General features: G+C 43.2%; 2 protein-coding genes across 5 annotated transcripts; one reads left to right on the top strand and one right to left on the bottom strand.

Moving 5' to 3' along the window:
• Positions 1 to 263: 263 nt before the first annotated feature.
• On the bottom strand, positions 264 to 9,223 carry TMEM59 (transmembrane protein 59). Of its 3 annotated transcripts, none has more exons than XM_074831986.1 (8): positions 8,989 to 9,223; positions 6,196 to 6,301; positions 3,972 to 4,066; positions 3,617 to 3,769; positions 3,261 to 3,345; positions 2,863 to 2,944; positions 1,980 to 2,088; positions 264 to 1,223 (listed from the first exon to the last, which is right to left on the bottom strand). In XM_074831986.1, the coding sequence occupies exons 1-8, from the start codon at positions 9,175 to 9,177 to the stop codon at positions 1,068 to 1,070; spliced, it is 975 nt and encodes a 324-aa protein (XP_074688087.1). In that variant the 5' UTR covers positions 9,178 to 9,223; the 3' UTR covers positions 264 to 1,067. The 3 variants fall into 3 exon arrangements, with proteins under 3 accessions (XP_074688087.1, XP_074688084.1, XP_074688088.1); XM_074831983.1 differs by having other exon boundaries at positions 2,863 to 2,947; positions 8,989 to 9,222; XM_074831987.1 differs by lacking the exon at positions 8,989 to 9,223 and adding an exon at positions 8,667 to 8,797 and having other exon boundaries at positions 2,863 to 2,947.
• A 176-nt stretch (positions 9,224 to 9,399) lies between these two features.
• TCEANC2 (transcription elongation factor A N-terminal and central domain containing 2) lies at positions 9,400 to 16,393 on the top strand. Of its 2 annotated transcripts, none has more exons than XM_074831981.1 (4): positions 9,400 to 9,528; positions 10,871 to 11,012; positions 12,348 to 12,541; positions 14,376 to 16,393. In XM_074831981.1, exons 1-4 carry the CDS (start codon positions 9,427 to 9,429, stop codon positions 14,562 to 14,564), a joined length of 627 nt encoding a protein of 208 aa, XP_074688082.1. In that variant the 5' UTR covers positions 9,400 to 9,426; the 3' UTR covers positions 14,565 to 16,393. The 2 variants fall into 2 exon arrangements, with proteins under 2 accessions (XP_074688082.1, XP_074688083.1); XM_074831982.1 differs by lacking the exon at positions 9,400 to 9,528 and adding an exon at positions 9,963 to 10,369.
• The last annotated feature ends 780 nt before the right edge of the window (positions 16,394 to 17,173 follow it).

Genomic DNA, 17,173 nt, shown 5'->3' with positions numbered 1-17,173 from the left:
ACACTTACAGACACCTTAAAATAAACCACACACATCCCCAACTTGTCAGTGCTATGGGAACCAGCATGTAGTCATCTCCTCAAAGAAGAGAGCTGCAAAAAAAATATACTAGGAATACGAGGGGCACTGTTCGTTGTGGTTGCGTTAGTGAATCGTGTAGCAAAATCAGGTCACGCTGCCCATGAGAGGAATGCTACAGACAGGCTTTCACACTGCATGTTATGGTCAATAACTAAGCACAGCAAAAAGCTATATAGTCAACATTTTCTATACAGTCAGTTTTATTTGTCTGTTCTCATTTCTCAGGAATCAACTTGTTTCTGTAAATGAAGTTACAAGACTAGAATAGTTAATCAAGAACAGAAAGTCTTCAGAAAACACAGGCGCTAACTTTACAAGCAATTTAAGACTTAAAGGCTAAAAGTTTGACAAAATAATTGACCATGTTATGTTCTCTGTGTGAAGGGATATGTCCATAAGCTTTAACAAAGTTTCCATCTTTCACAAACTCAATTCTAGCCTACAGTACCTCACAAATGCTTTCCATCTTGGATATTGCCACACTGTAGAAAAAATATATTTCTATTTTTGGAGACAGGGTTGTTTGTGCATGAACATTAACAAGTACAAAAATTCAGCAGATAATTTTATAATATTTTCTCTTAACTACAACAGAAAGTGCAACACTAAAAAGGCATCTCCTGCCTACTTAAAATTTCTTATACCTTTACAAAGCTAACTCTGAATGTACACATTACATCCTAGAACACACAAATAAGTTTGAAAGTGTCATGGCAGAAGTATGGAAAGCATGCTTACAGCTTTTGTAAGCAAAAAGACACATAGCAAACACCAGTGAGAAGTGATTATGTCTGGAAACAAACAAATTCAAGATGTCTGAATCTTCACCCCTAGTTGAAAACAAAATCCCATGACATCTGTGGATTCTGTAACTTTATTTGCATTTAAAGACTGGCTGCTAAGCTTCTTATCTGAAGAACCACCACAAACAATCAGGAGTTGCTAGCTCTGTTAGAATTAGTCTATTGGATCCAATGGAAACTTATTTAAATTGCTGATTGGGCCAGATTGACTTTTGTAGGAAGAGGTCCTGCTTCTTCATGTTCCTCAGTCTTGCATCTAACCACAACAAGTGCAGAGGATGGGTATCTGTTCAGTTTTTGTTCATTCATGTATTCCAAATCTCCATAGATGCTCAGCTTCTGAAATATTTAAACAATTTACTTTAAGACAAAGACTCTCCATACTGTGAATAAAATGCATTTCACTATGCAACTTCATTCCTGGTTCTGATGGCTGCAGCCCTCTAACACAAGTTAACCCAGGCTTTCTATAACATCTGAAATTCATGGCTGGAACAAGATCTGAGTCCAAATGTATTAAATCTGCAGGAACAACAGTAGACACAGGGCTTGTGTAACAGCTCCTTTAGCCTGCAAATACTGTGAGCCTTGCTTATTTCAGAAGCACGGGGATCTCTCTGGGCACTAGAGATGCTAGTTCAGCCAGTTCCCCTCGGGTCAGACTCTCTGTGCTCACTGATAATGTGCTGTCACTTCTCACTATTGATCCTCCCGGATTAAACTCACACTGGGTTCCACCTACACCAGCTGACTCTCAGTATAGCTTTATTCGCAGAGAAATTAGAAGCAGCCTCCACTTGTTAAGAGTAATCTGAAGGTTGTCAAGAGGAGAGCGCTACAAACCAAAAGACATCCTACCTGGGCTGCCTGAGTAAGGCTCAGAGCACCAATCAGCCACAGGAATAAGCAAGAATTGTTCAGCTATAAGATCATTGTTTAAATAACAAAATTGTTTTGCTAACCACATCCACAAAATAAAAAAACCTCTTTCTAGTTGAACCTCCCCCCAAACGTTTCTTAGTCACTAGGCAGCTGTAATATGAAAGTAATATAATGAATAAATTCAAAATATTCTAAGTTATAAAATAGCATTACCTCAGATGGAACATATTGCTCTACAGCTGTAGCTACAGTTGCGCAACAAATCCAGAGCAGCACCAACACTGACAGGACAAGCGTAGTGGTTAAAATCCAACTGGAATTTCTGAAATGAGAAGAATGTTACTAGATTTCATATACTAAATACAAGACAATGGACCCTCTAAAAAGTTTGGCTCAATTTTGACTGCATTTCCTGCTGATTCATTAGTCTCTAGCTCTTCCAGCTACACAGCCCACTTCAGACTCCTGGGTACTCTAATGCCTATTTACTATCTAACTTAAAAGACACAATTCTGTTTATTGGGCCCTAAGGATCCTCCCATTTAGAGTATTAAAACCAGATTTCTCTGTTACATATTTGGGGTGCAATTCACTGATCCTTCATGTGTAAACTTTTAAGGAGAAAGTAATCAGAGTAAGGGAAAGAAGAACCAGTGTGCTGATCTTCAGCAAAGCTTTAATAAAGATATACTGGGTATTTTCAGTCAGGAAACAAGACAACAGTGTCTTTCATATCAGACAAAATACAAAACAACTGCTTTGCCCTGAAACATATCCAGAGCTAAAGAACAGGCATAACACAGTATTGATTAAACAGCTCACAGAACACACTCAAAAAACAGTGTAGGGAATTATCAATATGATGTTCACTTGAAATGGAAAGGCAAATCAAAGTTGGCAGAACAGTCTGCAAATAACATGGGGCCAGCACAGAAAAGCAACAATAGGAAAGTCAGACACACAATTTTAACTGCTATGTATCCTGACCTAACAGACTTGTAGCACTGAGATCTTTCAACAGTGTCCCCATACACACAGAGGAGAGGCCATTATCCTTCCTACTAGGTACAGACATTCTAGAATATAGAATACATACATGGAAAGACACTTGAAAAAGCTGTCATTTTCTCGTTCTTCAAAAAGTCCTCGGTACGTCTGCGAACTTCCTGGACGTAGGTCTGCTGAAATACAACAGCAGAAACAGTGGTCAGGAGAGCAATAAAAGAGAAGACCCTAACGCCACATAGTTTGTCTATACAGAGAGCATAAAAGGAAGCTTTTAGAATGGCCCTAGCTTGCATGTTTCTATTTCCAGCAGAGCTTGGTTTCTACCACAGACTTTGCTAAGCGTACATAGTGCAGTCTACACGGCAAACAATTATATTTCAGCTTTCTAAAAATTTGCTTTCATGTGCCACCTGCGACAACTTTTTTTTTTTTTTTATGACAGGGAACATTTGCATTTGCTCTTCCAAAGCACAAAGAACAACTTACAGGCTGTTTTACTCAGTGACAAGGATCCTCTTGTATCGCCAGCTTCCTGATCAAGCTGTGGAACATACTGTACTTCTGGCTTTGACTAAAACAAAATAAGGAGTTAGGAGATCCTACTAGCAAGCTTTCACTGATCTTGACATTTTACATTTTCATAACTAATAGGGAAGTTAACTTAAGACATGCACCATTCACCTAAGTTCAATCCCCATCCTCCATTGGCCCTAAAGGCAGTGAAATACTAGCAAAAACTAAACACTTCTGATAGTGCTCTATAGTCTTTTCTGTGACTGCAAGGAGCAGAGTTAAGCATTTAACAGCCAGGACACCTTAATCTCAATGAAAAAAGCAAGCACCTGGAATATGACAATTTTGCCATCATCTGCTTGAAGATAGAAAGTCCATGAGGATGTTATGAAGCTCTGAGCTGAATCCATCATGTCACTCCAGAATGATCTCACCAGCGTCAGAGGAAAGAGGAGATGAATTCTTGGCATCAGGGACATTAACTGCAAGCACAACATTAACTGGTTTTCCATTTGTTTTTATATGAAAAGGACAGAAGTCATGTTCTTGCTCACTTCTCGCCCCATGTCTAGATTTCAGTCTTTAGGAAGATTTATTTTCCATTTGAAGAAATTTAAAAAACAGAAGACACACACTGAACAGAAAACAAGTAGGTGGTATTTGAAAAACATGTCATCTACTTACTTGCTCTTGCCTTAACTCAGCAAATGGCAATTGGTTCTGGCATCCAAGATGGCAAGCATATTGTTCATCAGATTGGGAGTATGCCTCAGTACAGGCTGCAAGGAAGAAGTTCCCCAAATGAGAAGATAAATTCTGCATTTTAGTTAAGAAAACATTTTCAGTATAAGTTGGATCAGAAACAAAGCAGCAGTTAGAAGACTGACAATCCCATTTGCAGGAAAGATACGGCAACCACTCCAAGGGCAGCATTTGCTCTGAGGTCTAATGAAGATTAAGGAATCAGAGCTTAGACAGATGAGGCAGTTGAAATCTGAATGCAATTAGAGCAACTGATCAGAAATGTTACCCTGGCAAAACCCAGGGATGCAAGTTTTCATTGATCCTCCCACTTCCACTATAGTTTTTCCTCTACATATCACGTAAAACATGATTTTTTACCTCAGAGAACAGAGATGGAATCCTGAAAAGAATAGAGGGACCATTAGTCCATTGAATCTGTTTGAAATAACAGCAGAAGTCATTGTATCACAGAAAAATCAAAGGAGCATTTTCCTGGTAGTGTGATGAGTACAGAAACTGCATTGAAAGTGTTATGGAATAATTTTTTATGAAAATTAAGCCAACTCTGTTTTACAGATAGCTTCTATTGATTCACTAGAGATCATAAAGACCAAATCTAAATTATTCTTGTTGAATAATTGTGCCAATGGAGAAATCAGGCAGACAATACATGGGCACAGCTCTTCCCCAAACTCCAAAGCTTAGGTGGAGACAATGTTGCAGTACTACCTGAACTAAAGAATCAAATCACACAGCAACATAGAGGACAGCAGCTCTCCCAGTTTTCCGCAGGAACAAATGGACCATCATAAAGGCTAAGAAGCTGGCAGGAAGCACAGCATAAGCAGCTAAACATCTGAGCATTCAGCTCATAGCACCTGAGCAGCAATTCCATGGTAAAACTGCCACTAAACTGGTGTTTGTAGGCATAAAGAATCATCAGAAGACAGAATTGAGAAGATCAGCCAAGATATATCTTGCCAAGCACAGAATACTTAGTCAGGGCACCAACCAGTGTAACAGATTACAGAACATAAGCCAGCAAAAGACAACAGCCTCAGGAAGGAGAGTTAAATCAGAAAGTAAGCAACTGTTCAATTACCTCTACATGTGGTCTATTGCTACATTACCCCTTTTTATGGCACTCTTTCATGTGTGGTTTGACAACTAGATTGACATGCTGTATCACAGCTATACACAGTGTATGACAGACTAGAGCATTAGCCCATTTCTAGAGTATTTAATGCAGTTTTGTATCACATTAGTATCTTTGCATGTCAGGCTTTCCACTTGAGTACTCTCTCAGCTAGCCACTAGCCCTCTTGTTTTTATGAGCTACTGAGAGGACAGAAGCCTCCTCTGAGTGCTGGCCTGGTGCTTAATTGTATTGGAAATATAGAGAGCTCCTACCTCTCCTGCTATGGATGGTTATTTCCCACTTATCTCTGAATAAAACTGTGAATCAGCTGTCTCTGTGTTATTGGATAAAACTTCTACACGATTCCAAAACCAGTATTAATTGGCCTGTAGTACACATATTTCATCTTTATTGTGAAATTTTTGTTCTAACAGATAATCTAAGAGAATTAGCCACCAGTATTTAATGGCCTATTTCAAACAAAACATGTACCTCATTCCCAAGAGTTTAGCCGTAGGTAAACTTCTGGATGTAGCCTAGACCACAAGTTACAAGGCAGACAGCACATTAAGATCTGTGTTCTTACTCTGTTTGAATGATTTGCTTTCATAGACAAGTTGGTCAGGAATTGTACACAGGATTGATTGTCACATAGAATTGTTAAAGGAGAAGTGTTAATTTGGCTGGATTTTTTCCCAGCCATTTTGTGTCCTTTATGACAAATTGTTTATAGTAAAATGAAGTATTTCTAATTTCTTTACAGAGACTGATGATGCTTAAGAAGTTCAGGAAAATAGCAACACTAAGGATCAGGTAAGGACAAACTCGCAGAGAACAGACAACCTTTCCCTAAGATCTTTTTTTTTCTTTTAATATCCTGTACACAAACTTTAGGAAGTTGTTAAACAAAACCAGAGAGCAACTGAAGTAATCTCACGAATTTAACAACATCCCTTCAGATGCTCCTGCTCTTCCCTCTGTTATGTCTCCACATTATGGGATGCTGAAGGAGTTCTTAAGTCTTACCAGAGTCGCATTCCAGTTTGGTTCGATTCAAATCAATGCCATCGTCCACAAACTGACAAATGGAAAACAGTCTGCAGCCTCGCTGGCACGCGTACAGTTCCTCTTCCTGGGAAGGCACAAGAAAAGGCTTGCATCCCTCCATTCAAGAATAAATTGTCAGGAAACAATTTTTTTTCTTTGGAAGTGCTATAAAAAGCCACCCACCAGAGCGCCATCCTCCTTCCCTCCACTAGACCTAGAAACCAGCTAAGCATGACACTCTGGATGACCTGAAATAAAAATCAAGCTACAGCTCTTTAACACTAACATACATATTGATTTATTTCAAACAGAGCTCTTCATTCTGTGGTGGGGCACACCTGGAAGAGCAAATTCTCTTTTGTCATTCCAGTCCTACAACTCACAAGCAAAGCTGCACTGCATTTTTTTTTTTTTAAAGTGTTGGGTTTAAAAGTAAGAGATACTGCTGTAAAAGATTTACTGATGTTTAACTCTACGAAGGTAGATAGTCTTCCATCTCAGACTTAAACAGTAGAACTCAACAGGAGAGGGCAAAAAAAGACTAATTTTGACAATGTAACAATGTATCTACCAGACTAATCAGACCTACCACAGAATTGTCAAAATAAGAGATTATCTTCTAATATACTATACCAGTACCCTGGCTAACTGCTTACTTGCCAAACCAGTTCCACAAACATTTTTATTTATTATATTGAAATAAAGGGAAAGAATGCTTCCTCACTACAACTATTAAAATTATGCAAATATAGAAAACCTAAACCTCCTATTTCTTCTGTCCACAATACCAAAGGGATGTGCACTCCACATATAGTGCTCTCCAGAACTAAAACCAGTCTCTATTGCATGAGCACTCCTGCATATGATCACACCCATCAAAACCACTAACCACATAACCATTCAAATGACTGCAGCCAGTTGCTATACAGGTGTAAAACGGACTCTGAATTAATTTAACAAAAGCAAACATACCACACCTTACTGTATAGCCTATTGTAAATTAACTGGCCATTGTTTGTCTCTACAAAGAGCACAAGTTCACATGCTTTAAAGGCATAAAAGTAGAGAACTGTGAATGTAAATTAAAACTTAACTCCAACAACATTGACAAGGTGGCTACGATAGTTATGCTGTTGCAGAAAACACGTTTTGTAATTTGATATCCAGACAGAATTAGCTTTAGCAGACAGATTTCTATGGCAGCCTTCCATGGAAGTCTCAATGAAGCTTGTCTTCGTTTCCAATGACAACTAAAACAATTTCCTTCAATTCAACTGGTAGTTTTGTGACAAATTGAACAAAGATTAAACGTAAAGGAAGAGGCGAGTATTATTTGACAGCTCCAACAACAGACAACAAAGAATTTTAAAGTACAGTAAAAATCACAGAAGTAATAGCCTTCCTTGGACTTGAAAGAGTCCAACAACAGAAACAACAGCATTGTGCCAAAACAGTGTGGAAATGTATTAGGATAATGTTTAGTCCTAATTTCTCAGGTTTGGTTCTTTCTCCTCACTATCATCATCTGTAGGCACCAAAACATGCCATAAGTACAGATAAAAGTTTACTTGTATTCCACACAACTCCCTGTTCCTTCTCCTTGTGGGGATACCAATATCATCTAGAGAGTCACAAAATCCGATTTTAAGTTCCACATGAAAGCAGACAAAGCCCTATTACCTAACACTGTCTCCACTTCCATTTGCCAGCTGCCCTTGTGTGAAATCTCAAAGATGGGGTAAAACCTTTCATAATTCAGAGTTCAACCTGCTACACAGCTGCAGCTGATAACGAATTACATTGCCAAGAAAGAACCAGGAAAGGTGAGATTTTTGGTATTTGCCAAATATTTTTCCTAATTCATTTTCCAAATTCAAGCCAGTAGCTCCAAGCTGCACAAAGCTTGAACCAACAGCAAACTCTGGAGTATGAAACTAGATTTGCATTAGACACTATTTCAGTATTTTATCATGAGATGAAAAAAATTCCACGCAAGTGAATCAAAACACAGGTTGAAAGTTCTGACAAGCTACTCATTTATCATCATTTACACTTCATCCTTCAACATTCAAGCATCACACTGGCCTGACTCAGGATGTCTGGCTTGTCATAAACATGGCACTGTTTTAGTGCCTAAAAATATGGAACAGTTCAAGTCAAATTACAGCTGCCTCCTTAGAAACAGGAGGGAAAAAAGCAGCTATCCCCCAAAAACCACAAAAGTAGCCAGTGAAAACAAAGCTATACTTTGAATATGGCATTTCTTTGGCAAGCTACAGCCTAACCATCTATTTTCAAAATGAAGTATCTATCTTTGGAGAAGCCACTGCATTCCCTACTTTGATGGGATGGAAATCTAAGCCAGATGAGACACGCCATGGAAAAACAGCAGTAGGCTGCTGCTGACTCTATCCGAGCACTGCATGAGCTTCCTTCATGTTGATGCTTACTTAAAGACACGTCCAACACTCCTTGAGAAAACATGCACGGGAACATGCCTCGAAAAGGGCTCCTGCCCGAGAAAATCCCGGGTATGTCCTGTCACTCTGGAGCACAAGGAGGAAAAAGACACGAGATGGGGCTGCAGGGGGAAAGGGACAAGCGACAGGCCGGGGAACGGCCGCGCCGGGGGCCTGGGGGCCGTGCTGCCCGGCAGTCCCGCAGCACAGCTCCCGGGGGAGGGAGAAGGGGAGCGGGGCCGAGCCCGGGAAGGGGCCCGCCCGCCCCGCCGAGCGCCGCCGCGGGGAGCCGTGAGGCAGGGCCCGCCCGTACCTTGGGGTAGGTGTGCAGGGAGTAGGTCAGCTGGCAGGCGCGGTGACACGACGCCGTGTTGCCCAGCACGGAGTCAAAGGCCTCGGACGAGGCGGCAGGCAGCGGCCCGGCCGCCCGAGCGCTGCTGCTGCTCACCAGGAGCGCCAGGGCGAGAGGCAGCCAGAGGAGGCCGCCCCGCCGCCCCGCCATCTTTCTCCTCCCGCAGGCCCCCGCTGACGGCAGCGGGCGCCGCGGAACTCTCGCGAGATTCCCCCCTCCCACCTCCCCGCGCGGTGCATGCTGGGGGGTGTAGTCCGTGCGCGGGGCAGGCTCAGCCGCCCGCGCGGCCTCACCTCCGGCGGGAACTACTCGGCGGAAAGGGCGGGGCAGCGGCCTCCGGGCGGGGCAGCGGCTTCCGGGCGGGCGGGCCGGCCCTGCCCCAGGCGGCGGGGTGGGAGGATGGACCGGTTCGTGGTGCGCAGGGCCCGCGGCCCGGAGAGCCCCCGCCGGGCCGCGCCGGCCCCCCGCGCCTACCGGCAGGCCACCCTCGAATCGCTCAAGGCAGGTCACCGGCCCTGGGAGGCGGGGCGGGAGGGGTAGCACGGCTCGCCCCGGCCTCCCGCGCCTGAGGTGGGGGCGGATCTTCACCCCGCGGTACCGGGCGCTGCTGCGGGGCTCGCTGCCTTCGAGGGCACGAGGTGAGGCCTTCCCCCGGCCTTGCGCTGGGGCAGCACCACGCTGTTCCCCAGAGGCTGTGTGCGGGGCGGCGGGAGCACCCCGGGAGGAACCAGGCTGACCCCGAGGCGCCTCGGGCAAAAGAAGGGGTGTCAGGCCTTCGCCAGGCTCTATCCTGCCTCTGCGTGGAGCTGAGCAGCACGGGGTGACAGCGGGAGGAACGCTTTGTAAACCACCTGTGGCTCCAGTTCTTCGTAATCTTTCCAGTGCTGGGGTGGCACCTTCACAGAGAACAGTGAAGCAAAGTTGGAAAGGTGCAGAGGGCTCTGCTGCAGTGAAAGGGGTTTCCTAAACCAACACGGGTTATAACTTGGCTCTTTCCCACCCGTTTGGTGTGGTGTAGGGTCAGGCTGGGCACACAATTTGAGTACAGTCAGTATGGCCAGCTAGCTCACGTCTTTCCCCAGCAAGGAGAGCCCTTCAGTTGGCTGCATGGTGGTCCTGCGTGAGACCTGCGGAAGAGCTGAGTCCCTCTTTGCCACCTGTTTATAGAAACGCAACAGGAAAAAATTTGCTGCACCAAAGAGCTTGTTAATGTAAGGCAGAAAGCAAAACAATAGTGCAGAAAGCAAAACAATAGTGCAGAAAGCACCCCAGCTATCAGACCACTGCTGTAAGTAAGATGCCTCACATCTGAAATATGAGACTCTCGCTGTCTGTTCTCAAGGTCTGTGGCAAAACCAGGGTGGAAAACGCTGCAAATGTCCAGTGTACTTGAGTTTGCATTCATGTTCCCTAATGCTTTGTTTCTCTCCCTGCTGGCATTATTTTAAATTTAAAGCCAATCTGTGCAAGATTCAGGTTCTGCCAGGCTGCTAAAGATAATTAGCGGTCTTAATCCATTTTTCTATTGAAAGGCATTTATACAATGGACTCCTGAAATTCGAAACATTTCTAGCAGACATATGCTGTTACGTGCCCCGAGTTCAGCAGACCAGAGTGATGCATCTCTCTTTGCCTTCTAGTTATAATGCAGTCTTGATTTGCAGTAGGCTGCTAATCTCAAGCAAGTACCCATTATTCCCAAGACGTCATGTATTCTGTGCTCTGGTTCATGCCATAATCAATAATTCATGTGTTGATAACAGCCCCATTAGCTGAGATTAACCCAGTGTTCTTATTTATAATAAGAATATTCTGCTTTCCTAATGGCTTTTCTTTTTTTCAGAGAGTTGTGGTTGTGGAAGACATAAAACGATGGAAGTCTATGCTTGAGCTTCCTGGGCAACCAAAAGAGAATCTGATTGAAGCTTTGGAGGAGCTGAAGAAGAAAATACCTTCCAAAGAAGTGTTACTTTCAACAAAAATAGGTACATCTTGTCTGATCTAGACTGTCAATATTAGGCTGTCTTATGTCTGCTTGGCTTTGTCAGTACAAAAGAGACGAGCTTGCAAGCTTCTTAAGAAACGAGTGTAGCTGCCAATAAAAAATTGTTGATATCCAGCCTGCAGTTTTCAGAGCTTGTACTGAAAAAGTCATCTATGCTCTAATTCTTCCCAGGTTGCCTGCTTATTACCAAATACTGCATCACCCTTTCTGTGGTCAAATTTTTGAAGAGCTCTTCTTGGGCACCTGTGTATCTTATTCCTTCTACTGCTATCTGTGAGGGGCATGGCAGAGTGCTCTCTTGCCATCCGAGACGTGGCTCATCTGTTTGATCTGGCTGAATCCTCTGAACATGTGAGAAATTCTCCTCAGATCGGCCCAGAACTGCTTACTACATCCTCACGCTGAGGATGTAGACGGCCAGCTCGGTGCAGATGACACAGCCCGGCTCTTTTCCGTAGGACTTGGGGGAGGGATAATGTGAGACCACATTGTCCCTGCCTTTCATGTCTGTGGAGAGTATCCTGGCGTGAGGGGCAGCCGTGCTGGCCTTTGTTTGCCGTTACAGCAGCTGGATCTCTATTTGGAGAGCCCCCCTTGCCTTAGAAAAGGAGATGCGATCTGCCCCTGTCCCCATACTTCTGAACTGGTATTTCATTTGCCATGTGCATCTTATTCCAAGTTTTTTTTCCCAGTGCCTGCCTGAACGTGGCTGGGCTGGAAGAGCCACCGAAGCCTAACAGTGACATCTCCTGGCCAACAGCGCTAGTGGTCAGAGAGACATACCCCGCTGGAAGAAGATCCCTTTTGTCTCCTCTCAGAGGAAAGCATTTTTTGTGCTGGCAGGCCCTGTCGATTGGAAAGATTCAGCTTGGAGTCACGGTGATGTTGGTGTGTTAAAATGCTATAGCCGTCACCAGCAACAGCTGTTTCCTTAAAGGGGTTTTGAGTTTAAAACCAGCATTCTTTGTAGGCCAATCTCACAAGCTTTCACCAAATCTAGTATCCGTGTAGAAAATTAATGTAGCCCTGTATTACATAAGTGTTGCTCCACACCTTGGGAAGGTAATTTTCACATGTATAAGTCAATTCCTTGCTAATTGCTCGGGCAAAAATCACTGCAGAAGTCAAGGATTGAGAACTTCAGGCTTAATTCCTAATAATTTTACATTTATATTTGTGTCAATGCTCTGGTTGTTTTGCTGATGCTGCGTGAATTAAAAATGCATGCAGCTGCTTTAGCACCGATGTGATTTGACTGGTGTCCATTATATTTTGTCCACCTACCAAACCTGAAGGAGCTGTTACTGTTTTCCAGGTCACACAGTGAATAAGATGCGCAAACATTCAGATCACGATGTGGCCAGCCTCGCCAAAGAGATTTACACGGAGTGGCGAACTTTCATCAAAGACCATTCAAACAAGCCCTCAATAGAGGTCAGGAGTGATCCCAAGACTGAGGCTTTCAGAAAGAACGCACGGAAGCTGCTTTGTGAAGCCCTGGATCTGGAGGTAGCGTTCAGCTCCGTTTGTCTTTGGCTCAAAGAGTTATTTCTTGTAGGACCAAGTTAAACCTTTTTCAGCCATAGCTACTGTAAAGCTGGTCCTGCCTGCAGAGTGGGGACAAGACCAGATAATCTGTTCCTATTTTCAGTGATTTGCTGCACATCTCCATTTATAAGTAGCTTTTTTACAAGGTACATTTTTTTTGGTTGTTAACCAAGTAAACCTACTAATTGTAAGGGGGGGTATTTGCTCTCATTTTCATAGCCAGTCAGCAGAATAGTTGTGTATCTACTGCAGTGGGGCTCTACAAGAGAAGGAGGAAGTTAATAGAATATAAAGTTTTTCCTACTACTTAACAGCTGTGAAAGCAATGCTGGGACCTTTTGGGTGTTTCATATTTAAGTAATTAAACGTTTGTAAATTTAAATCTATTGCAAAAACAGAGGCAAGGTTGACAGTATATAAAGTGGTGATAAATACCAGATCCCTCAGGTATCTTTAAGTAAATGAACAAGGCTTTGCTGTAAGGCTTAATGACTAGTTTGCTTGGTCTATGAAATGCCATAATAATTATCCTTTTTAATTTATTCATTAATTATCCTTTAAATGGCAAGTCAAGTGGTAAGCACTCAAGAGTTTCAAAGCTATGTATTTGCTAGCTATGAGAACAACCTCTCCAACTTCCAGTCCCTCCAGACTGAGGCAGCACAGAAGGATGGTTTGCTGTGGGAATGCCTCAGAAAGGTGGGAGCTCACCTTTGCCAGGCCTCCGGGTCAAGCTTAGTTCTTGGAAAGCACGTCCATGCATGGTGATAAGACTGATAGTAAAGTCCAAACCTGAAGGCTATGGTACCACCCTAAAACAAGTAGTGTTGGGTAAAGCAGAATTGCTCTGAACAGGACTTTCCTGAAAGCATGGCAAGGAAAAATACCCTTTTAGCTTGCAGCTACCACCATATGTGCAAGTGGAGCTTGCAGCAGCAGGTGAACAGCATAGATGGGCAGGGAAGCCACAGAGGTCCAGCAGAAGGTGAGCAGGGACACGTGAGAGGCTGACAAAAAGGAGGAGGGAAGGTGGGGCTGAATGGATCCAAGGGGCTTCTAGTGCTGCCCACCAGAGGGGCAGTTTAGCGATGGGTAGCAAAAACAGAGTGGGCAGTGGGCTTGGAGGAATACTATTTGACATTCTGGAATCTCCTGCATGCAAAGAGATTCCCCATCACAAAAGGCAGAAGTGAAATTAAAACCATTTCTTGATGGGTGGGGAATTTTTTTCTAAGCTGTGCTAAATTACAGGTTTTGGCACATGTTGAAGCAATAACTACATAATTAACATTTAGCAAATCCCTTTCTGCATTCTTAATTACACCTCCTTCTACACACAGAGAGCCCACATTTCCCTTTATAGCACCAGGCAGAGATGCCAAGTGTTTGGCATGTCTTAGAGTTGCTGTTGGAATCAAGTTTAAAATAGTATCCAAGGTACCTTATATCAGCAAGATCAAAAGTGAGCTTTATGGAGACAGTACAATGTAGCTTATAATTGCAGTTGAGCTTGATACCCAAAGCTAGTTGCAGATTAGTTTCCTGTTGTGATGGCAAAGTACTGCCACCCAGCTGGAGATGTGGATATGTTCCCTGCTACTGACCATGCTGCCTTGTTCCTTAATTGCTAGGGTGGAATTAAATTGCTCTTCCTGTTACACTTGTGATGGGAAGTAGATTTCCTTGAATCTAAGCTGATTAATGAAAAAACACTGAAAAGCCCCAAACTCCAATTTCAACCAGTTGGTCTCCTTATTAAATGTAAAGATCTAATTTTATACTTTGCTGTTTTCAGATTGATCACCCACTGGCTGAAAATATTGAGCGAGAAGCTTTTCATCTCTCTTCCCGTCTCATTAGCGCGCCGTATCGCAGAACGGTGCGAGCTCTTGTCTTCTCATTAAAGCACAAACCTGAAATCCGAGCAGAAGTCAAGACTGGCACACTCACTGTCCCAGCGTTTGTACAGACCCATAAAAAGTGAGGTGTCGTGCTTGATCCTGAGTGAGAACTTGATGTGCCTACATCTCTGTGGAACCGGGAGCCCTTTCTGTCGTGAGGGGAGTGCAGAAGTGCTGACAGTGTGAATCACTTGGCACCACTCTATGAGCAGGGCTGCCGAAGACAAGAACTGCTAATGATGAAAGTGGTGCTGTAATCTGACTTGGTATAAATCTGTGTGGGCTTGTGGCAAGAAAAGTTTCTTCTACTCTGCTGTATATTTTCCTGCTACAAAACTGTCCTTGCTGACTCACCTGTTTCTCACTTCTGCCCATTTGTCAAGCCTCAGTTTAGCTCCAGCCTGATGTGGATCTTCAGGTGTAATCAGCTGAATAACAAAGGAGCAGGTCTGTGCTGTGCTGGTAGGAAATACTGGGAATTCGTGGTAATTGGTCCCTGGGAGGAGATTCCTGGGGGTAACTGCAAACCTGAGTTAACCCTAAACCAGCCACATCTGCTGCAGCTGGGCCCTGTCTGTGGCAAAAGCTAGCTGTTTTGCCAAGCCAGGTGATTTCCCTTTGCTGCGTTCCAGAGTTGGATGCAAATGGGTTTCAGTAACTTGCTATCCACCATTCCATAGGCTCAGTCATCCTTCGATTGTGGACATTTTCTAAAGCCCTGGGGTGAAAAATCTAAATGCCCTGGAGTATAGGTGCTATCTAATGCCTCTGCTGTCTAACAAGCAGCTCACTCAGATTTCATACCTCACTCACGATTTAAATGTGGTGCTTGTTCTTACTGTAATGTGAAAACTTGAAATGAATGTTCTAAATAAAATTAGGTTATAAGCAAAATACTCCTTTTAAAGACTTTTTTTCCTCCAAAAGGAACATGGTTCAGAACGATTGTGTAAACAAATATAAGCAACAAACTTGTTTTAATTCCTTCTAGTTATTAAAAACTGGAAATCTTGGCTGTCATATTTGCTCTGATTTCTTTAGTGCCACAAGTCATCTTGTTCTCCGTAAGCTGTTATTAAAGCTGTGACAGGCAGAGTGTTTCCCTGGCAGGTAAAGTGCTCTCTGTTCTCTGTGTGTACATACACAAGGGATTGGTCACAAACCTTTTGAGTTATCAGGGTAGACAGAACCAAATATGAGGATGAGTGAAACCTGCCTATTCACAGTCATGGGAATTGAAATCTTAATATAATATAAGGAAGTATCTTTTGATCAGTTGTGGTCAGCACTTTTATTTCAGAAGAGTCAATTAAGGACAAATAATGTAGTGGGAAACTGATGAATTAGTCTTTATTCAGATCTTTGCCCTAAAATATGACTGTCATGTGGACCTGCTAAATTTTTTCTTCTCTGAACACCAGAAGCTAAAGAAACACCCAAAACTTATGTGAGGTGTTGAACTCCATAGATTTAATTAAATAATTAGAGGTTCTCTTAAAAACATCTAAACCCTGTCTTGTTTTTGCCAGTGTTTTCTGTACACATTGTGAAGGTATCTTCAAACATCTGTTTTTTCTGGAAATAGCGATGCTTTGGTGTATGGACATTTCATTTGTAGAAAGTTAAGGTTCAGTGTGTTGGAGACAGTATGAGACAAACTGGCAGATGTATGGGTGGTGACTATACGACAATGAAGACTTCTCTTGCTACAGCCTGGTCAAGAAGTATTAAAAGATGTGAAAACCTTAAATTTATTTCTTATAAGTAATCAGCTCCATTTCCTACTTAAATAACTCCAGACTGCACAGCTGTAATTTCATTCAAGTGTCCTGGACTGTCATGGAAGGGGTTTGGGATCAATGAACACCTTAGCTTTTTGCTTCCAAAATAAATACTGCAGTATTTGTTTTCAGCTTTCTGTTCCTGGTGCTGGGCTATGTTTTCTCTATTTAGGTCATGCATAAGAAGCAAAAATCCTGAAAATGACAAACGTCTGTTCTAATGAAACCCAGGCCAGAGAATTTTCCCACAGAGGCCAGACAGAGTCAGAGAACTTGGGCCTATCTGTTTACACTGTGCTGCACATTGGTTTGCAAGGCAGGTCTAGGAATCACCCAGATTGTTTGTGATGCACAGTGTGGGTAACAACTGAGGACAAGCACTGTCTGAAAGTGAACTTCTCTATGGCAATGGCAGTTCTACTCTGAAAAACAGCAACTAGGGAGATCCACTTTTGGGTTTACAGTTTAGTCCCGCAAACCAACTGAGAGAGGAGACAGTGATGTGGACAGTTCTTTCCCCTCTCACTAGTAAACAGTCCTGTGGCAGGGACACCACTCACAACACAGCACTGTAAAAATTTAGAAGCAAGAGAAACATAAACGAGGACCTGCCCCTGTGTTTGTGATGTGTGGAGGAATGGGAAGATGGTGGGGAATGCCAGCCTTGTGCTCAAGGTGTATTCAGAGAAAAGCAAAGCTGAAACCTGGCCACATCTCCTCCTCTGTGCAGCCCTTCTGAAGCAGTGCAAGCTAAAAGAGATACCACCCACTGTCAGCAGGCGCCTCTGAGATCTGTTTGCTGTAATCTTACAGGCTGCCCAGACATCACCCCGGGGTTAGCATGGGACAGCTGGTGCCTCCCCAAGTCCACAGACAGTGTGGAACAACTCAGAGGTGCACGTCAGCTCTTC

Source organism: Strix aluco, chromosome 8 (assembly GCF_031877795.1).
Source record: "Strix aluco isolate bStrAlu1 chromosome 8, bStrAlu1.hap1, whole genome shotgun sequence".
Classification (NCBI taxonomy): domain Eukaryota; kingdom Metazoa; phylum Chordata; class Aves; order Strigiformes; family Strigidae; genus Strix; species Strix aluco.
Note: the sequence above shows the minus strand (reverse complement) of the source record. Positions and strands in the feature narration are given on the sequence as shown.